At 45.3% G+C, this 19,427-nt stretch overlaps 9 protein-coding genes across 9 annotated transcripts; 4 read left to right on the forward strand and 5 right to left on the reverse strand.

The window, feature by feature from the left end:
• The first annotated feature begins 173 nt into the window (after positions 1-173).
• On the forward strand, positions 174-1,008 carry LOC128298354 (uncharacterized). Its single transcript, XM_053034104.1, has 3 exons — positions 174-338; positions 406-782; positions 854-1,008. The coding sequence occupies exons 1-3, from the start codon at positions 174-176 to the stop codon at positions 996-998; spliced, it is 687 nt and encodes a 228-aa protein (XP_052890064.1). The 3' UTR covers positions 999-1,008.
• A 1,616-nt stretch (positions 1,009-2,624) lies between these two features.
• LOC128298961 (uncharacterized) lies at positions 2,625-3,379 on the forward strand. The gene is made up of 3 exons (XM_053034777.1): positions 2,625-2,747; positions 2,817-3,181; positions 3,244-3,379. The coding sequence occupies exons 1-3, from the start codon at positions 2,625-2,627 to the stop codon at positions 3,377-3,379; spliced, it is 624 nt and encodes a 207-aa protein (XP_052890737.1).
• Positions 3,380-3,676: 297 nt separating this feature from the next.
• On the reverse strand, positions 3,677-4,663 carry LOC128298962 (uncharacterized). The gene is made up of 2 exons (XM_053034778.1): positions 3,966-4,663; positions 3,677-3,887 (listed from the first exon to the last, which is right to left on the reverse strand). Exons 1-2 carry the CDS (start codon positions 4,661-4,663, stop codon positions 3,677-3,679), a joined length of 909 nt encoding a protein of 302 aa, XP_052890738.1.
• A 1,297-nt stretch (positions 4,664-5,960) lies between these two features.
• Positions 5,961-6,686, reverse strand: LOC128298539 (uncharacterized). The gene has a single exon (XM_053034295.1). It carries the CDS (start codon positions 6,684-6,686, stop codon positions 5,961-5,963), a length of 726 nt encoding a protein of 241 aa, XP_052890255.1.
• A 499-nt stretch (positions 6,687-7,185) lies between these two features.
• Positions 7,186-8,149, reverse strand: LOC128298560 (uncharacterized). Its single transcript, XM_053034327.1, has 5 exons — positions 8,003-8,149; positions 7,814-7,939; positions 7,577-7,737; positions 7,399-7,509; positions 7,186-7,324 (listed from the first exon to the last, which is right to left on the reverse strand). Exons 1-5 carry the CDS (start codon positions 8,147-8,149, stop codon positions 7,186-7,188), a joined length of 684 nt encoding a protein of 227 aa, XP_052890287.1.
• Positions 8,150-8,347: 198 nt separating this feature from the next.
• LOC128298783 (uncharacterized) lies at positions 8,348-9,115 on the reverse strand. The gene is made up of 3 exons (XM_053034569.1): positions 8,981-9,115; positions 8,557-8,912; positions 8,348-8,483 (listed from the first exon to the last, which is right to left on the reverse strand). The coding sequence occupies exons 1-3, from the start codon at positions 9,113-9,115 to the stop codon at positions 8,348-8,350; spliced, it is 627 nt and encodes a 208-aa protein (XP_052890529.1).
• A 1,043-nt stretch (positions 9,116-10,158) lies between these two features.
• LOC128298963 (uncharacterized) lies at positions 10,159-10,591 on the reverse strand. Its single transcript, XM_053034779.1, has 2 exons — positions 10,302-10,591; positions 10,159-10,240 (listed from the first exon to the last, which is right to left on the reverse strand). Exons 1-2 carry the CDS (start codon positions 10,589-10,591, stop codon positions 10,159-10,161), a joined length of 372 nt encoding a protein of 123 aa, XP_052890739.1.
• Positions 10,592-11,389: 798 nt separating this feature from the next.
• Positions 11,390-16,120, forward strand: LOC128299457 (heat shock protein 60A). The gene is made up of 3 exons (XM_053035433.1): positions 11,390-11,529; positions 12,768-12,931; positions 13,041-16,120. The coding sequence occupies exons 2-3, from the start codon at positions 12,770-12,772 to the stop codon at positions 14,598-14,600; spliced, it is 1,722 nt and encodes a 573-aa protein (XP_052891393.1). The 5' UTR covers positions 11,390-11,529; positions 12,768-12,769; the 3' UTR covers positions 14,601-16,120.
• Positions 11,406-12,723, forward strand: LOC128299458 (p53 and DNA damage-regulated protein 1). The gene is made up of 2 exons (XM_053035434.1): positions 11,406-11,529; positions 12,066-12,723. The coding sequence occupies exon 2, from the start codon at positions 12,202-12,204 to the stop codon at positions 12,613-12,615; it is 414 nt and encodes a 137-aa protein (XP_052891394.1). The 5' UTR covers positions 11,406-11,529; positions 12,066-12,201; the 3' UTR covers positions 12,616-12,723.
• Positions 16,121-19,427: the final 3,307 nt, after the last annotated feature.

Consider the following 19,427-nt stretch of genomic DNA (forward strand, 5'->3'; position numbering starts at 1 on the left):
GGAGGTGAAAATTAATGCACAAAAGGCTGCACATTTATCATTTAAATCAACAGATCGCGTGTGTGTGTGAGAAGCCAAGTGTGATTATAAGTGTAGTTTATAGTTAAGCGATGAAACCGGAGGGACATACGCGATCGATCAGTCATCATTGTCTGTTGGGTGGTGCGTCCGAAATGAAGCTTCCTCCGAAGCAGCAGCCCATGCTGCTGTTGGGACTGCTCGTGCTATGGGTTTCCATCGTGCAGGCGAGCAGAAACAATACCGACTTTGCTGACATCATTTCCGAACATGGCCGCGCGAAACGTACGCTAGTGTACACGTTCAACAGTTGCTCCGGGGTAAGACACAGGCAAGCGCTGTATGTGTTGTTGTTCGATATTAAATTTCTTTCTTATTTCTTTTTAGATTTTAATCGCACTGTCCATTCCACTAGTCATTACCGGCCGGAACGTTTTCATGTCGTACAACTTTGAAGCGAACTACAACATGCCGACGGAAAGTACCGACTTCACTCAGGGCATCTTGAAGAAGGGTGACAACGATCAGATACAAGAAGCTGAGGCTGAGGCAAGGAAGGAACGCGACACCCCACGGATGGTTGCTGCCACTCCGAAACAATCCAGCCTAAGCAGGAAAAAGATGTACCGCACAATCGAACTAAACTTGCAACGGTACGGATTTGCCGGCAAGCGGTGCATATTGCGGATGATTTGTGATCTGGCAGAGACACCACTGCACCACGAGAACGGTGTGCTGGGTGATGTGCTGCAGTTGATATTCACGTAAGGCAAGCTCACGGATGCACGGGCGCAGGATCAGCCTTACGAAATAGTTCGCTTTGTACGTTTTTCAGCCCATCCCTATCCCGGGACGAGAAGTTACCGAGTGAGTTTGCGCGCGCTGAGGAGTTGGGACGAGAGGAAAGAAATTGCAGCAAATATCGTGGCCACTGTCCGACAAACCCAATCGATCTGGTGACCGTTGTGTTGGCAAATTAAATGGAACAGAGAACCAACTAAATGATTGCAATCGGTGACGGATTTATCGGTGGCGAGCGGGGCCTAAGCAGGCCCCTGTGAAGTGTTTGAATTGTAGACATAGTTGTGATTTTATACAACGCTGTGAGCTTAGGAGCCAGTGTGGCCGCTTAGTCTGCTTGCCGGTAAATCTGCCGCTGGTTACAATACGACTGATTTTTTTAAAATAAATTTAGCGGTTGTTTAAAATATTAATTCTTATATAAAATACATACATTTTCAAGAACATTTACTGAAAGTTTTAGTATTATAATAAGTGTTTTTCAGGTTATCAATGATGCAGTGCAATGACAATGACAATATGTAAAAGAGGTTTGATCCCCTTTTTGAGCACCTGTTGTCTATTAATTTTATTTTTATAAGATGATAAAAATAGCTTTTAAGCATAACCAATTAATCAAATTAAGGATCTTTTAGCAAATTGCAACTATAAATAATTATATCATATAAACACTCATCTTTGCGCCGTGAAACACCTGTTGCGAACCAACAAACAAGATTGCTTTCAATTATTGGAATAATTTACCACCAGTGTGAGGAAGTTGTTTACGGCCGTTTAAAACTTATCACGCGTCTAAAGAGCTGTAACGATAGTGGTGAAATTAACACCTACTTGGGTGACGATATAAATTCACTGCAACGTCCATCACTCTACAGGTGTGGTGCAGAGTGACCGAGTTTGACGATCGTACGATCTAGGTCAGGGGCCGGAAATGTGTTTCTTTCTTTAAAAAGTGGTTTGTAGCACCTGAATTTGTAGTAAACTGTTCATAATTGAACAAAATTTGATCCTCTTGAGCATTCAATGTATTTCCCCGATTAAACAGGAAAGAATCGCAATGCCTTCAAAGTCACTTTATTGTTACGATTTCAGTAAGATAGCTTGAAATAGCAGTTTGCGCTTATACGGATCATCACAACGCACGCATTGAAGTTCTAATAAGAAAAACTGATTTAAATTTAGGCCATAAATTATTGTATTTCCTACTTCCTTTCTAATTTATAGTCAGTGTAGCAGTGTGGCAAATTCTTCAGGTATCTCTGATAGAGAATTATTCCCCTGGGATTTATTTTCCAGGATCCCACTGCTCAAGACCTATGCAGTTTCTCTGAATCTCTATAACTAATATTGGGGTACTCCAGAACAGGATATCCTAATGACAATGGCCTCTTCCAAATATCAATAAACGAGTATCCTAGGTACCTTTCAGGCCACTCGAGTATTTAGATGGTCAGACATTGCCGAGGCCTAGGTTGGTTTGGTTAGATTTAAGCTTAATTCTCATCTTCCAAATATGGCTCCTGTAGCGGACAGTGCTCCTCATCCTACATTTTTCTCCTGGTAAATCTGGACCATTATGTACATTTACACCGAAGTTTTCACGGTTCAGTGAAAAAAGTGACTCAATTATCATTGTTTTCTTCCTCACGGGACGGGTCGTACCATGTGAAGTGATCTACATACGTACGGCAACAATTGACCAAAAGTGCGTAATACTCGACCGTCACACACAAATCTCACAGATTCGGATGTTTATTTCACCGTGATACGTTGACCCGTAAAGAGCGGGCATTGGCTTATCGCAAATGCAGTCTAAGCGTGCTATTGTTACGTGTCTTGTGATTGCCTGGTCGATTGCAATGTTGAAGGCAGAAGTAGTGGATCGACACAAACGCACGCTAGTGTTCACATCTGATAGTGCCACTGGGGTAAGTAGTGTTTAAGCTATACTCAAACAACAGCGCTCCTGCAACTACTCGTCTATCGAACACTTACAGATCCTGATTGCACTCTCCGTGCCGCTGATTATACCGGATAGGAACATCTTTCTGGCGTACAACTTCGAAGCGAACTATGGAATGCCGGGAGACGCGAGTGATTACACGCAGGGTGTGCTAAAGAAGGTGGACAACGATCAGATAAACCCGCCCCCTGAGGGTGAGGCTGCCGAATCGGAGCGCAAGGCACGGGCCACGGTGACAAGTTTCACCCGCAAACAGGTGTACCGGATGATCGAGCTGAATTTGAACCGGTACGGTTACGATGGGAAGAAGTGTATCCTGCGCATGATCTGCGAAACGGCCAGCCATCCGGTGCGCGACGTAAATGGTATCATCGGTGATCTTCTGCAGGTTGTGCTGACGTACGTGTTTTTAAACATTCTGTTTAGCTTTACGACATTATCATATTTCGGCATCGTTACAGACCCTCCGCATCGAGGTACGAGCATTTACCGAGCGAGTTCTACGTGGCGGAGCAAAAAGGAACGCGGGAAAATTGTACCAAGTACGGGAAATACTGTCCCAAAAGTCCACTAGACATAATAAGCTTAATTTTATGACACGAATAAACATAACGTTACCATGGTTACCTATTAGTGTGAGAATAGTTTATTGAAAGAGGCTGTTACTTTGTTACTAGAAGTGTTGTAGAGGACGTGCATATAAGACGCCCTGGAATGATGTATTTCAGTAGCTTCTAAAAGGCGAATATTTAAAGTAAGCTTCGACACCGCTGTAGAAGCTTAACTCTCCCTACTTCTAACCGTGCGTTGAACAAATACCCGAAACATGACTAGTAAACGTTGCAGAACAGACCGTGAGACACGTGAGTCGACCGTTTTCCGTCCATTGTAACCTCACTTTCGCATCAGATAGGCCCGCACCTCGTCGTGGAGCAGCCGCATCGCGTTCGTTTCCGGATCGTGCACCCCGGTAAAGATGTCCAGCAGTGAGTGGACGCACTCGGGAAAGATACGCTCACAGGGTGCACCGTCGCGGCCGAGCTGTTCCGCCCGGAAGTACTCGTTATCCCGGTGCTCCGACAATGGTTCCGCCGTGCTCGAGGGACTGTGATTGAAGCAGAAAGCAATCATAGCATAGAATGTAACGCACATGTCGTTAACCAGTGCGGTGGTCCAAACTCACGTAAAAACGATGTGCAGCAGCTCGGCAAAGATACCACCGGTGTGGGTAAACGGTGCGGCAGCCGACTCACACACACTGCGCAAAACACAGGGTCGTCCCGGTAGGCCATGGTTTGCGCTTAGCGTTTCCATGGCTTTGTACGTCGTCCAACGGGACTGTTCGGCGCTGTACCCATCGAGCTGGCTCGCATCGATTTCCTTCGGTGAAGGCCACCGTTCACTGTCCGCTTGCTGTAAAATCCGATCATCCTCTGCGTCCTTCCAGTAGTTGTCATCTCCATCGTCGAATTCCTCACCGAGGATCGTCTCGTCGGAAGAGTTATCAAGAGGATCTTCACGTACTGACACACTGTCCACCGCATACTGCTCGTGACCGCGCGTGACCGGAAGCTGAGTGACCTTCACAGGATCTTCCGCATCCAAGTCGGAAAGATCCCGCCTTGACACTGCCCTCCGACTATCGTTCCAGTTTTCCCACAGCTCTGGCTTCAGATCATCCACCTTCGTGGGCAGAAAGTATTGCGCCTTGACGACCCACCCGCTGGTGATGGATTCCGGCGTACCGACGGGAATACCGATGCCGGTGATGAGTTGATGGCGCGTCGGTGCCGTTTCGGGGACGATCAACCAAGGTATGAAGTCGGCCATCCCGAGTGGAAGTAAGACTACACTTAGAAGATATCCTGCAATGAAGTGCATGATGGAAGGCTCTAACGACTGGACAACACGGAAGTTCTTCCACAGCACGTTTTCTGCACGATCGAGTAGCGAGTAGGACACACAAATGGAGAACGTTTTCTTCCACGCTCGATCTGGCACGCGCGCACAGAACGTAAGCAGAGCAAATGGTTTTGAAATGGTGGACGGTTTTCTCTGCGCCCGGAAGACTTTCTTTGGCCGATCTAACAAGTACTTGCCATACACCCGGTTAACACCTTGCCGTGACAGATTACACCTCTTCCTTGCGGTATTCCACAGTTTTCTTTCCTTGATAGCTAGTTAGGTCAGTGTATCATGCTGTCTGCAAGATACCCCCACAGCGCACACAGCGTGACCTCTTTTTCGCATACCAACAATTTCCACGCAGGAAGGTAGGCAGTGTAAGCCGATTATTTAACTACGTATATTTTTATATTGATCACACATTAATTGTCGTTAGAGCGTGTTAAGTGAGGAGTTGCGCTTTCGTCATGAACGCTGCGTCGAGAAGTGAAAGTCAGCCATTTTTGTTTTGTTCAATATTTGGATGCGAATGATGACGTTGGTGCGTGGAGATCATGAACACCGGAGAACATGTCCAGCAGGGAGGTGGAACATTCGTGGAAGATCGTAGCACAGGGTGCCCCAGAAAGACCCAGCTGCTCCGCACGGAAGTACTCGTTGTCATGGTGTTCCGAAACCGGTTCATTTGTGGACGAAGGGCTGGAATGGATGCAAGGGAAGAATTAGTTAGCTTGAGCATCACCCGAACGTGTTAATTAAGCTTCGGAGTGTAATTTTAACTTTTGGATTCTATCCGTTCTATCGGAACTGTAACTTTTATCACTGATAGTACCGAATGGTATTGAAGAAAGATCTTCGGTGCGCTGGTAATTAAGAAAGAGTTCGTTGGAAAGTGTCATGCGCACCTCGGAATCTATATCTGGGGTATGGGTTTTAGCCATTCTTTCCAACTTAAGGATGGTTATACATCGTTCAACATATTGCACTTCTGACCTGCACAGGTCGAGAACTTCCAATTCGGCACAACGATCCTCAAGAGGTTTAGACCTCAAGACATCTATGATCTATCAATCAATTTTCTAAAAGATGAGAAATTCTAACACGATTGTTCCTTTTTAACATAACTATATCCGAAGATGCATTATTCTATAGATTCGCTAATGCTGCGGGCCTGACAAACTGCTCTATGATGAAACCTCTGGATGCAATGCACCTATTAAACGTGCACTTAAAACATCCTGTTAGTTTGAAAGTGTACCACACCAGCTATTACTCACCTGAGCATGATGTGCAACAGCTCGGCAAATACTCCTCCCGTGTGCGTAAACTGTGTTTCAGCGGCCTCACAAATGCTTCGCAGCATGCAAGCTCTTCCGCCGAATCCGTATCCGTTACTAAGCCCTTCTATAGCCTTATACACCATCCACCGACCGTTGGGCACGTTGTAATCTTCCGGCACGCCATTCGTACTGTCTTGCTCACCTGTCTTAGGTGCATCCTTTTCCGCCGGTTCCTCTTCTTTTTGTGAACCAGGCTCTTCATCTAGGCCATCATCGTAATACTCATCTTCGTCCTCTACCACGTTGCCTGACACATGGCGCTGTGGAAGTGGTTCAACGCGAATGTGCACATCATCCACCTCGTAGCGTTCGATCGAACGGCGCATTCGATCCGGAAATGCACGACGACTCTCGTTCCAGTTCTCCAAATTGACTGGTTCATAGTTTCCCACTTCGGTTGGCAGATAGTACTGTGCCTTCAATACCCAGCCAAACACGACCGAATGGGGAATTTCTTGCACCGGCACACCGATACCCACGATAAGCTGATGTCGCGTTGGAGCCGTCGGTGGATAGATCAGGAGCGGTTTGCCACGAAACAAAATACGTCCCTGTTCTACACCTGCTGCACCGCCATTTAGATGCGTTGCGTTCTGGGGCTCCGAAGCGGATAGCACCAGAAGCGGCAGTACTAAACACGACGACAGTAAGTGATTCATGGTCGAGTTCTGAAACCACACTGGTCCTATCGATACGGCCGAACATATGATTCTAGCTCGCCCTATGATTGCATGTAGTTCAGCTGGAAGATTTTAAGCCAGTGAAATTGATCTAATTAATTTCGTCGCAGTGGAGAACTTTTGACACCTTTCACTCATCTGTTGATCTTTGGCTATGAGCCGCTATGAGCGAGCGGCGTGTTTGTTTTAAAATAGAGACAGCCAAAACTCCCTGTAGCTCGCTGACATATTTTCGATTAAATTAGGTCAATGCATTAGTTACCATGCGTTGGCCATACGCAATCGTTTGTTAAGACTTTCATAGCCTAAACTATAGACGACGTTCCAGTTCCTTAATAGAAATAAATTGTCGAATGTAGGAAACATCTGGTTGATGTAAAAAATGCAATAGTTGCAATCAAATATTGTTAAACCTTCATTTTCACTGTTCTTGAATTATTTATTGAGTAATCTTTGACGCTATCACTTCCATTGGTTTCTATTCTAACAAAACACTGACAGTCCTTATTGGATCCTTCGGACACTCTGTTCGATACGAAGCACAGGACCCATCGCGCCCAGACACCTCTGCCATCAGATACTCCTTCGGTAATGATTCATCCATCGAGGTGGATGGACTGGAAAGAGTTTCAAAATTAAAACCAAAAGTCATCAGAACGGATTTCCCTTCCCTGAAGCTAGAAACATTTACCTTAGCAGAATTTGAACCAAATCTCCGACAACTCCATTCGCTTCGCCAAAAGGCTGCAACGCAGCCTCGCAGATCATTCGCAGTAGGCATTTCCTTCCGTGAAAGTGTTGGCTGGCAAATGGTAGAACAAAATTGTATGGACTACTAGACCGATCCCTCTCACTTTTATGCAACAAACCTCTGTAGATGATTTTGCAACATTTTGTAAATCTTTCTTCGCGTAATTTGCGGTGTGGTTGTAACGGCTTTTTTTGGACTTTCGTTGGCACTTCGTTTCCTGATGCCGTAATTCTCCACCGGTACGGAAGGTGCAGTTAGTGGTTCCACGACACCTTTAATCTACAAAGCAGGAGAAAAATTTCGCATACAAACAGTTAAACCGAGTTCGTAAGCTTCCTCCACTGGCACCACCTACATAGTTCGCGAATCCTTCGGAGAAGATATTCGCGTCTGCTGGGTTGTTATAGTTGCCTTCGAAATTGTACGACATAAAGATGTTTCTGCTCGGTATGCCAAGGGGGACGGCTATGGCAAAGATAATCTTAAAAATAAGGGGACACAAATTAGTATGCACACCGCCGAATCGGGTCTATTCGAAACGTACACCCATAGCTGCATTTAGCGGGAACACAATACGCTTATGTCGACTCTTAACAACGTCGTCTGTGGAATCATTTTTAATACACCCCGAATGCACTATGATCGTCGTCAGTACGACAAACACCACAAAGCAACGTGCCATGGTGATCATTACGCGGCGTAGCTCTAAACACGACTAAAGAAATGAAGCGTTTTCGGTCTGCGACAAACAGAAACAACGGTGGATCTTATATGGTCCGAGCACTAATTTAATTAACCGATTAGCTCGAGAGTGGATAGCGAGTCGGAGATCGAAAGCGAGCGAGAGAGAACGGATAAACGGGAACCGGGCGGTGACAATCTTTGTGATCTAAAGTACGGCTGATACGAATCCGAGCAGGTCCGTGCTACAGTATGCTCGATAGCGTTTACATCCCTCTATCGGTCCTCTGGACTCTGCCTCGTAGTATTCATCTGGAAGGCCCTCACGTACCGATGCGGATGGTCTAAAAACAAAGGAACATATAAGTATTTCTCATACACACGTGGGGTTCTCTACATCACCACCCTGAATCGTACCTAAAGATCACACTCAACACATCGCCAAACACTCCATTATGTTCGCCGAGCGGAAGTTCCGACACCTCACAGATCAGACGCTCCATGCAGCCAGTCGCATTAAACCCATACAGCTCCATCCGTTCCTGGAGCTGGTCGTAGAAGTATGTTCGACTAAACCCGGGCGGCAGTTCCCTCCGCCGGCGTCGATTCGTTTCGATTGCTTCGGTGATGTTGAATTTGCTGTCTTTGAATCGCTGATACCAGAGAAAGTATTGCGTCTCGTTCGATGGTACGCCGTAGTTTGCTTCGAAGTTGTGCGAAAGGTAGATGTTGCGTCCTGGTACTAGCAGCGGGATGGCAATGGCTAGCAGATACTACGGCGATAATTCAGAATTAGGAAAAGAAGCTATAAAAAGACCTTGCGAAAGTGGTTCATACTTACACCCATTGAACTTCCACGTGGAAACACTAGAGCGGCACGTTCCTGGCGGTCTAAGGTGAGGGTCGTAGCCACCAGCTGCCATATCAGTAAGGATAGCATCACAATCAGGAGTAAATGCCATTGATAATGTCCCATGGTAGAAATAAAGGTCCGTAAGTGTATCGTCCGGAAACTTCGATGCAACTGGCACGAGATTCTTTCGTAGGACACAGCAAGGTGCAGGCGCAGCAAGAATTTGCAACAGTATCGCTAATGAAGGTGTTAAATGTTGCACATTGCAATGAATTGTGTAACTAGTGCAGTAGTCAAAAGCTGCTCTACATAAAGAGGATCATTCTCTAAACGCTGCTGTTCATGAATCGCTAAACGATTTTCTGTTCATGAAGAGAATATTAATCGGGTTTTATTTCCATTCTTCTCTAAAGCAACTTTTACAATATTTGTAAGACATTTAATCGCTTTTCGGAACGTGAAATTTACAAAATACATTTACGATGATTGTAATTGTATTAATATGAAATTGTAATTAGTTGTAATATTTTGATTTCGAGTTCCTCCTTTTTATCATGTGGTGAACTAATGAATGTTCCTGTTTTTATCGTTTATATGGTTTTGAAAAAGGTTTTTTGTTTTACCTTGCAAGTAATTGATGTTTTATTATTGAATAATTTATTCTTCCTTTCGCTTTTTCCTGATATTTTATAAAGTTATAAAACAAAAAAAAAACGATATTTAAGGATCTCATTTTTATCTACTTTGTACCAATATTGGTGCAATATTTACTTTAATTTGTACTCAGTTTCACATACATCATGTTGCGAGTATAATAATATTTGTGAGTAATGTGTAAATAGGAACTTTGTGTAAATAACGCCATATCATCAAAGTTATAGTAACATTTAAGGAACCTAACATTGAGGGAAAAATATATAATTATAGTAACATTCTTCAAATTGTGCAAGAATCTTTTTTGCTGATAAATTAGATAGGTTTAGGAACTTTCAAATGTGGTGCGAACGTCAGCTAATCCCTTTTTCTGTGGTCTTTTCACAAATCGCTTCTTTCCGACACTTTGGTTTGAACGAGTGTTCCAAGTGTCCAAACGATTCGTGCTGCAAATAAAAAGGAGAATAAAACAATATTTCATTTGGGATACGAAAGGCGAACATGGAAGCAATTTATACGCACGTCCTTTGGGACAGCAGCAAGGGACAGGTCAGCTTGCCATTCGTATACATGAAGTGTTTCGGGAACCGTTGCCTGCAATAAGAAATAATCGCAGCATTATTTTACTATTCGGATGAAGCGGTGTCACTATTACCTTTCAACCGGCTGCATGGTACAGTATTCACATCCATCATCCTCAAGGTTGGGGGCGCTTAGGGCATCCCACAATGCATGCTTGTCCAGTTTATCCAGCATAGAATCAGTAACGTTAGGGTTCGATGATGGGCGCGAAGGTTGATTATCCGATTGGTTTAAAACCTTCGCCGGATCACAAGTATCATTGCTTTTCCAGAACAAACAGTTTAAAATCTTCGATTTCTCCAGCGTGCCGGATGCGACATCCTGCTCAATCATATCGAACGAATCTTTATGAATGGTCAACATTTTCTTCGCGGAACACATGCGCACGCAGTCTAAAGCACTCGACTCACACCACCAAGCTGGGTCCTTTAAATCTAGCCTTTTAATTTCTGGCCTTTTAAATTACACGGAAAACGGTACGGAATCTGTTAAAATGGCCGAAACACACTGGACAAGTAACACACAAAGCACACGAGAACACAACAGGATCGAACGAAAGCAGCACGAGAATGTGTGGATCTGCATTCATTAATAAAACTTTACCGGGCTTTTATCAATGAAAAATTATACCGTTGCCCATACGGTATCTTTTGTTTCCCTTTAAACCAACTACGGGACAAAATATCAACTCTTTGTGGTCACAATGAACAATGGAACAAAATATGTGATCTAAATGTCAACATAAATCCGAGAACTCAAAAGCAGAATTGTTTTTTTTTGATAACTATTCAATAATGAATAATTCATTTTATATAAAGAGGCGAAAACAGAAAATACCACAATTTTCAGTAATATAAAGCCTACAGGAGAAAAAGAATTTAATGTATATTTCTCATATTTCAAAACGAAGAATTGATAGTATTGATGGTTTCGAAAATAACCTCTAAGGAGAGGAATGAATTCTATGAAACGTTTATCAAATAAACGCTAAAGTTATGTTTAAATTTTATGAAACACGCAATAAAGCAATTGAATAGGAAAATGGTAAAATAATCCCAAATATCCCCAGTGTGCGTTGGTCATCGTTGGCAACTGTCAAACTAGCGGTACAGGATGAGACCACCGCCTACGTTCCATGCGTTTTGATTGGTACGCGATTCGGAGGGCTGAGCTAAGCTTGTCATTTCACTGCCACCGAAAAACGAGGTGTAATCGTGCACGAGACCGCTCCGGACCGAAAACCGGGAATCCAGAAAGATTTGTGTTCAAAGTGTGCTAAAGTTATCATCCACAAAACAGAGGTAAGTCCCCCCCGATAGGTAAATCGCTAAAGTAGCATAAAACCGTACTTGAAAATCGTTTGCCGAGTTTTAGGTTAGGGCTACGCCATACCCCACACGGGTTGTCGCGTCTCGTGTTTTCCAGAACATTTCATCATTCGCTTTGCCGGCTGCTATGGCGAAATAGCACTGTGAAGGGAATTATGTTGTGCAATGAAACAGAGTGCAACAGAAACATGGGCCATGTTTGTGTCCCAGGGACCAGACGAAAACTTATTTATGATTTTTTGAGATTCAATAGTCATATTGTACTCTCCGGGTAACAGTGCCGGAACCAAGACCTCGTGTGGTCGCGTAATTACGTAACTCCCATCCATTATACTCAGTGGGATGTGAATATGATGTGTGGTGTCATTGTTTGTTTAGGATGATTTAATCCACACTTTTTGTATTTTAGTTATGGAACTCAGTAGCATCTGGTAGCATTGGGTCGCTTTAATGTTTTCTAATATTTTTCTTTCATTTTCTCCTGCTATTGCATTCCATCCACATAAAAGCAAAACTTCCCTGTTGCATATCATCGTAACCGGCGAGTAAAAAGCTTAGTGTGCGTGCTTGTTTGCGATCACATTGCCCATGAGACAATTGTAAGCCGTCCCGCTGGTTGATAAGAGAAAGCTCGTTCTTAATACCATGGCAACCAACGTTTCTGATCAGCAGAAGCTGATGGAAATCCTTCTGGAAACGGAACGCGTTGCCGATCGTATTCTGGCCTACAAGCAGGAGCTGGTGGAGCTAGACAAACGGCGTCAGGATACGCGTGAAGCGCTTCGTTTGATAGAGAAACACATTCCCGAGACGCAGCAGCGGTTGTGGATAACGATCGGTTCGATGTTGGTCAAACAGGACCGTCCAACCGCAATTGAGATGTTGCGCAAGGATCAACAGACGACCGAGGCGGAAATTGAACGCATTCGAAGGGAGCAGAAGTTGATGGTTGCGAAGCAACGCGATCTCGAGCACGATCAGCCTTTGCGTGGATTCGATTTGAAACCGCTGAGTAACGCAGAAATTGCTGGCATACGATCGAATTTACCAGGGTTTTAATGTAAATAAGGAATTCAAGGCTTTGTTAGAATAAGGCGGGGACCAGTTTGATCTCACTGTATAATGTATCTCAGACTATTTGAGCGAAGAATAAACATGAAACTTCTCCTTGAATCGCTGCTTCAGTAAATTGTATGCTTATATCCTTCCAGAAATGTTCCGCTTGCCTACAGTGTTACGTGTTGCTGCTGCACGACAGGTCGCCTCCAGTCGGGGCTACGCTAAGGATGTTCGCTTTGGACCGGAAGTGCGTGCCCTTATGCTGCAGGGTGTGGATGTGCTAGCCGATGCTGTGGCTGTTACGATGGGACCAAAGGTGAGTAGCGGCGATAAGAAGCCGCACTGATAATGATGCATGCTGCCCTCATTACGCGCGTTTGTTTATAGCTGAAGCACCCTAACGTCTGTCATGTTTTCACTCGCAGGGACGCAACGTCATTCTGGAACAAAGCTGGGGTTCACCCAAAATCACCAAAGACGGCGTGACGGTGGCAAAGGGTATCGAGCTGAAGTGCAAATTCCAGAACATTGGTGCCAAGCTGGTGCAGGATGTGGCGAACAACACGAACGAGGAAGCCGGTGACGGTACCACGACCGCAACCGTGCTGGCCCGTGCTATCGCCAAGGAGGGCTTCGAGAAGATTTCCAAGGGTGCAAATCCGATCGAGATTCGTCGTGGTGTGATGCTGGCCGTGGACACCGTGAAGGAGCACCTAAAGACGCTGTCGCGCAAAGTGAATACACCGGAAGAGATCGCCCAGGTGGCAACGATTTCGGCGAACGGTGATCGTGCAATCGGAGACCTGATCAGTGAGGCGATGAAGCGCGTCGGCAAGGAGGGTGTTATTACGGTGAAGGACGGCAAGACGCTGAACGACGAGCTGGAGGTGATCGAGGGCATGAAGTTCGACCGTGGCTACATTTCGCCGTACTTCATTAACTCGAGCAAGGGCGCGAAGGTAGAGTTTCAAGATGCGCTCGTGCTGTTCTCGGAGAAGAAAATCTCGACCGTGCAGTCCATCATTCCAGCACTGGAGATGGCGAATCAGCAGCGCAAACCGCTCGTCATCATTGCGGAAGATGTGGATGGTGAGGCACTCAGTACGCTGGTAGTGAACCGGCTGAAGATCGGCCTGCAGGTGGCAGCGGTAAAGGCACCCGGTTTTGGAGATAACCGTAAGTCGACACTCTCGGATATGGCCATCAGTACCGGTGGTATTGTGTTTGGTGATGATGCGAATCTGGTGAAGCTGGAGGATGTGCAGTTGTCGGATCTGGGACAGGTGGGTGAGATCACGATCACCAAGGACGATTGTCTGCTGCTGAAGGGACGCGGCAAGCAGGAGGATGTAAACCGCCGGGCGGATCAGATCCGTGACCAGATCGCGGAGACGACGTCCGAGTACGAGAAGGAAAAGCTGCAGGAGCGTTTGGCTCGTCTATCGTCGGGTGTGGCCGTACTGAAGGTTGGTGGTTCGAGCGAGGTGGAGGTTAACGAAAAGAAGGATCGTGTCAATGATGCGCTGTGCGCGACACGTGCCGCCGTTGAGGAGGGTATTGTGCCTGGTGGTGGCACCGCACTGATCCGTTGCGCACCTGCCCTGGCGAGCCTGAAGGGTGCCAACGAGGATCAGAACACGGGCATCGAGATTGTGCGCCGTGCGCTACGTATGCCGTGCACACAGATCGCCAAGAATGCCGGTGTCGATGGATCGGTGGTGGTAGCGAAGGTAGAGGAACTGCAGGGTGACTTCGGATACGATGCGCTCAACAACGAGTACGTCAACATGATCGAGAAGGGCATCATCGATCCGACGAAGGTCGTCCGGACGGCGCTTTCCGATGCGTCCGGTGTGGCGTCACTGCTCACCACGGCCGAAGCTGTGGTGACGGAGATCCCGAAGGAAGAACCAGCTAACCCTATGGGCGGAATGGGCGGCATGGGTGGTATGGGTGGAATGGGAGGAATGGGTGGTATGATGTAAGATAGTTCGTCGAGCGAGAGTTTTCGAACAGAGGGAGATAGCGTGAAGCTGTGGGGGAAGATGCTCCCAATGTCGGGAATGGTGAATTCCGATTCTCCGATGAAAGTCCTAGCAAACTAACACCCAGAGAGACGAATTCAAATCATCATCCGGTGCATTAGAGTTTCTTCCCTGTACACCTTCACGAGCAATCGAAAGCTTAATGCATTTATTGTTTTAAAGACGACAATGTTTCCCTTTTTTTCTTCTCTCTGTACACCTTATACACCACCATCATAGTTCGAGAGCGAATTCTTAACGCCAGAATGTATGTTTCCAAATGATCGGCGTATTTTCATCACGCTTCTCGAACACATCACGCTAGTGTCAGCCTTTCAGGGTTTTACTGCTTGGATAGGGAGTGTTGCGTAAAGTTTGTTTTAAATTAAAACACATTCGCGTCACGTCAAAGACGACGCCCATGTAAAGAGAACCCCTGTCGGTAGATCGACAACACACATCGCTGGTGTTAAATCAGGTATGGCGAATGCAACGTTATGAACAATATTTAGAATTAGTATAGCTATCCGGTAGAGTTGATTCCCTCGCAGGGGCTAGGTTAAGCGAAAACAGGAGTTGCGTAGGAGCAGCTGTAGCGCGTGGAGTGCGTTTGTCCTGTAGTCACACACAAACAGATCATGTGAACGATCATATTAGTCTATAAGAGAGGAAGCTATATGTTACACCCTTTGACTCCAAATACAGTCACTGGACGATGGAGACAGAATATGAGAGCAGTAGTTAAGTATAGTTGGTGTTGAGTGCGACTTGTAGTGATAGCCAGCCACACATCTTTATTGTAGTTTGTAGACTATTACTGCTTTTCGGTTATCTGTTTAGTTCCCTTGCTTGTTTATTCTGTTTATAAGAACGCTGTGTTTCTCGTTCCATACAAAACCTTGTCTGGCAACTCATGTACAACAACATTCTTTGAACGAGCATTTCTCTTTCATATAGTTTTTTTTTGTTCCAAAAATAAGGATTAGGCTAGTGGTAGAGAATCGCGTGCGTCTTAGCTGATACTTCCATTTTGCAATAGGAAATCAATCGCAGGCAGTCACAGTGATGGACGGATTCAGGTCCAAAAAGTGCTCACATCTCAGTTCTCGCGTATAGGAGAAACAAACGACAGCCGCCAAGGTGGGTTTTGTACAATGGACGTTTCAAATTTCCTGTGAAAAGCAACACACCAGTTTTAATTGTTTGATGATTAGTTCAATTAAGGCTTGTTGAAATCATACACAGAAGCAAGATGAAGTCGAGTCGCTAGGTGTTCTTGCGTACTGCCAAATTCCAACACCGGAGCACCATAATCGCAGCGGGACGATATGATTTCGATAGTTGTAATTATTTGTTTCGAATGCACGAATCGTCCCATCCTGCTGCTATGGTCGCAGAGAAACCTCGTTTAAGTATTCGTTTTCCGCCTGGGAACGGTTAAGGGAAAATACACGGTTCATTACCATTTTCGTAACAAAATCCCAATATTTCGGTATTGTGTTTAACGTAATAATGAAGCGATGAGAAAATAATAGAGCTATTTCTGCATTACGTTATGAAATGTTATCACAAATTGTCTCTAACTATCTTAAATGTAATTCTTTGAGCAGTGAGCTAAAGTAAAATGTATTACCGAAGTGGCTGCTCGTTCAAATTTGAATCGGCCGCATCGAAGATTCTGTTTTTTGGGGAATCGTTTTGGATTTTTGACAGCTTTGCTCGTTACGCCATCACGACCCACTGAACAATTCCCATTTGTGAGCCAGATGCGTTACACGCGGATTATTTCCATTGAAAACGTTACATTTGTTATACTGGATTCGTAATTAACTTATTCGTGGACTGGGGTCTTCATGGTCTTGGTCTTCATTTTAATGACATGACCAGCTTACAATGTTCGAGCGTAGCATGTTAATTCATTGTACAGCTCATAGAGTTCGTCATTGTAGCTGATTCTTCAATGTCCGTCCACACTTCCCCTCGAACACGGCTCAGAGGATATCGTCAGTTTCAAATGCCTCAGAGACGTATGTGAGTTCTTGAACTATAAAGTCTTCGTTTCAAGAGAAGTTTCCTGAGAAATGATGAAACCTGTGCAGTGCTCTAGTTACCGCATAGCTTCATATGGATGAAACATATTTCAGATAAATATGCTTTCATGAACAAGTGTATTATAATTCAAAGAAATTACATGATAAATTGATTAGTAATTTATCAATTTTAAAAGCCCCAAAATTATGTGTCTATACTCCGGCGGATCCCACACTTCGCTTTTTCTCATATTTGTTTGACAGCGTCACTTAACCTGCCAAACAGTGTGTTGAACCTGCCCGTACATGACAGCAGGTTGTTAGTTGGGCAGTTGAGGTGGGTCGCGTGTGTGGGTGTGTGAGTGTGTTCACCATCGATGATGATGATGGCTGTTTCTTCTTTGCCATCGTTGTCCAAGAAGCAGAGTAGGCTGTGACGGAATGAACGTCGTACATTGAGGGACCGTTTCCCATTGTTTCTCTAGTGACTAGAGGGTCTGCAAAAAGACGAATTACGGTGCAAGTGAGCAAAACTAGTGTGTAAGCATTGTTTTGTGGAGTGGAATATTGAATCGGTCGCGTTTATTGGCATCGACCACGGCGAGTGGTGTGTGAACTTCGCCGAAGTGAGTGGCGATAATCATCATCGCAGAGTCCGTTGTCCAAGTTGCATGGCGACGAGGATTTCTTTTTCTTTTCTTTTCTGCTGTTGAAGCTAGGTACGGTTGGGTGTTGTGTGTACGTTCTTTAGGGGTGGTGTTAGGCCAGTGAACGGTTTTCATCCGTTTTTCCAACGTTCCTAATGCCGACGGATTGTGTAGTTAGTAGCTCCCCCTCCCCCCGCATACATTCGCTCACACCTTATCCTGTTGATTCGCGAGGAATGCGTTCGTGGTCAAACGCCGTTCCCGTGTCGTACGTATGCTTGCGTAGCGTGGTGTGCGTGCGGTGTGGAAAGTTGCTCGTTCGCACGCGTGTGTTGGTATGTCCGTTTTCTTAAGAGACGGACCAGCAGCCACCAGAATCCGTTGGAATCCGATCTTCATCTACAAATCTGCGTGTAAGTGCGCGCGCGTGTGTCGGTGTGTGTGGTTGGGTCGTTGGTGGAGTACGTAGGGCGGCAGCATTTGAATCAAGTGGAGACAGTCGCATAAAATAAGTTAATGTCTCATGACATGATGGGAGGAGTGCGCATCACCATCGCATCGAAAGGGAACGATAAAAGTGAAGTGCGTGTGGCGACTTCAATATTGAAGAAGGCTCGTGTGTGACACCCCGTTGTAAGATGAGGCTGATGATCTCCCGTTTAGTGTGTGAGCGATTGGTTGAGTAGAGTTGGTGGGGGGAAGGGGGTTTGACGAGATGACGATGATGATGACAGTTAGCAGCAAAGCACGTCTCTTTGGTTGCAAAAGGAACGCGTAAGGGTACGAATGAGAGCGAGATAGATAGAGAGAGAGAGAAAGACAGCGAGAGGGAGAGCAAGATCCCCGCGCGGGCATTCATCTATTTCTCCAGCACCAGCGTGGTGTGCGTGTTTGTGGTGTTTGACAGAAGTAGTGAGCGTGTGGGGCTTGTTTTCTCATGGAATGAAGAAGAAAAAAGACCCCGAACGGGGGCGATGCCGTGTCAGTCACTTCAGCTCCTTGCAGTTATTCCACACTTGGATTTACGGCGCAAAGCGACACCTCTGAACGTGATATGTTTTCGGTAGAACAGACCGAACGGTGGGCATTCTTGGATGTGTTTTTCGATCGCAAAAGTATCCAGTAATGTCCCATCAAAGTAGCAGGTGCGCGTTTTCTCACGGTCCTGTTTGCGTAGTGAGTGTGATCCGTCAAAGTGAAGTGAATCGTCACCGTGGCTCCACCGGAATTGAAAATGATTTTACCGAGAAGCGAAGATGGGAGTCAAACGCATTAAGATGTGCTTCCTTTTGTCGTAGGGCATACTGTTCCGGGATAACCATCCTCAGATAAACACGTCTTTTAATGGCAAAAATTACACATGAAAGTTTTTCGAAAGTAGTTTATGTTTTCCTATCAAAGCGCCGCATGGAGATGGTGCGAGATTTCGCACGATGCCGATTTATATTTAGTTCGCAGCGAGATTTTTTTTATTATCGGCCAAGGGTTTTGCTTGTTTCGGTTCAATAATTTCACTCGCCCCAAGCAGTGCGAATAGGGTGAGATGTATCTTCCCTTTCTAACGGCTCCCCTGTAATAGGCGTAAGATCGTTTATTTGTGTGTGTGTGTGTGTGTGTCAGTTAACTGGATGCGTGCGATGCGAAGATTGCACGTGTGTGTGCCGCTTGTTTGGAAAGTGAGTGAGAAGTGAAGAACGCTGCGTGAGAATGAGAAACGATCTCGCTATGGATGCGTGTTGTGATTTGAGTGTTGTTTTTTTTTTCTTCACTATTCGCGACATTTGAAACCAAAAGAATTTTGTTTGATTGCCATCGAATGTGCTTGTGTGAGAATTGACACACACACATAGAAACAACAACTCAAACTCATCATCACAGTAAGAGCCATTTTCATCACATTTAGATTGGAACAGGATAAAGGGAGTGTCCATGGAGAATGGAATGAATGGTAAGTGTATTCCTTTCTGGCTAAACTTCATCCCTAATATTTGATCTCGCGAGTAAACACGCACACATATACCGCACCGCAGCTCCGGAAAACGTCAATTTCCACCAGAAGCCATCGGAAATCACGGCCTATGTTTGCGTGTTGCATCGGGAGTACAACAGAT

Source organism: Anopheles moucheti, chromosome 2 (assembly GCF_943734755.1).
Source record: "Anopheles moucheti chromosome 2, idAnoMoucSN_F20_07, whole genome shotgun sequence".
NCBI classification, from domain to species: domain Eukaryota; kingdom Metazoa; phylum Arthropoda; class Insecta; order Diptera; family Culicidae; genus Anopheles; species Anopheles moucheti.

Coding starts and splice junctions, on each gene's coding strand:
- LOC128298961 (XM_053034777.1), top strand. CDS start 2,625: ATGCAGTCTAAGCGTGCTATTGTTACGTGTCTTGTGATTGCCTGGTCG. Junction 2,748..2,816: donor CATCTGATAGTGCCACTGGG/GTAAGTAGTGTT, acceptor GAACACTTACAG/ATCCTGATTGCACTCTCCGT. Junction 3,182..3,243: donor CTTCTGCAGGTTGTGCTGAC/GTACGTGTTTTT, acceptor GCATCGTTACAG/ACCCTCCGCATCGAGGTACG.
- LOC128298963 (XM_053034779.1), bottom strand. CDS start 10,591: ATGTTGACCATTCATAAAGATTCGTTCGATATGATTGAGCAGGATGTC. Junction 10,241..10,301: donor ACCATGCAGCCGGTTGAAAG/GTAATAGTGACA, acceptor TTCTTATTGCAG/GCAACGGTTCCCGAAACACT.
- LOC128298354 (XM_053034104.1), top strand. CDS start 174: ATGAAGCTTCCTCCGAAGCAGCAGCCCATGCTGCTGTTGGGACTGCTC. Junction 339..405: donor CGTTCAACAGTTGCTCCGGG/GTAAGACACAGG, acceptor ATTTCTTTTTAG/ATTTTAATCGCACTGTCCAT. Junction 783..853: donor GTGCTGCAGTTGATATTCAC/GTAAGGCAAGCT, acceptor TACGTTTTTCAG/CCCATCCCTATCCCGGGACG.
- LOC128299457 (XM_053035433.1), top strand. CDS start 12,770: ATGTTCCGCTTGCCTACAGTGTTACGTGTTGCTGCTGCACGACAGGTC. Junction 12,932..13,040: donor CTGTTACGATGGGACCAAAG/GTGAGTAGCGGC, acceptor TTTCACTCGCAG/GGACGCAACGTCATTCTGGA.
- LOC128298783 (XM_053034569.1), bottom strand. CDS start 9,115: ATGGGACATTATCAATGGCATTTACTCCTGATTGTGATGCTATCCTTA. Junction 8,913..8,980: donor CACGTGGAAGTTCAATGGGT/GTAAGTATGAAC, acceptor TTATCGCCGTAG/TATCTGCTAGCCATTGCCAT. Junction 8,484..8,556: donor GTGTTGAGTGTGATCTTTAG/GTACGATTCAGG, acceptor CTTTGTTTTTAG/ACCATCCGCATCGGTACGTG.
- LOC128298539 (XM_053034295.1), bottom strand. CDS start 6,686: ATGAATCACTTACTGTCGTCGTGTTTAGTACTGCCGCTTCTGGTGCTA.
- LOC128298962 (XM_053034778.1), bottom strand. CDS start 4,663: ATGCACTTCATTGCAGGATATCTTCTAAGTGTAGTCTTACTTCCACTC. Junction 3,888..3,965: donor CTGCTGCACATCGTTTTTAC/GTGAGTTTGGAC, acceptor CTTCAATCACAG/TCCCTCGAGCACGGCGGAAC.
- LOC128298560 (XM_053034327.1), bottom strand. CDS start 8,149: ATGATCACCATGGCACGTTGCTTTGTGGTGTTTGTCGTACTGACGACG. Junction 7,738..7,813: donor CCGAAGGATTCGCGAACTAT/GTAGGTGGTGCC, acceptor CCTGCTTTGTAG/ATTAAAGGTGTCGTGGAACC. Junction 7,325..7,398: donor TTGGTTCAAATTCTGCTAAG/GTAAATGTTTCT, acceptor AACTCTTTCCAG/TCCATCCACCTCGATGGATG.
- LOC128299458 (XM_053035434.1), top strand. CDS start 12,202: ATGGCAACCAACGTTTCTGATCAGCAGAAGCTGATGGAAATCCTTCTG.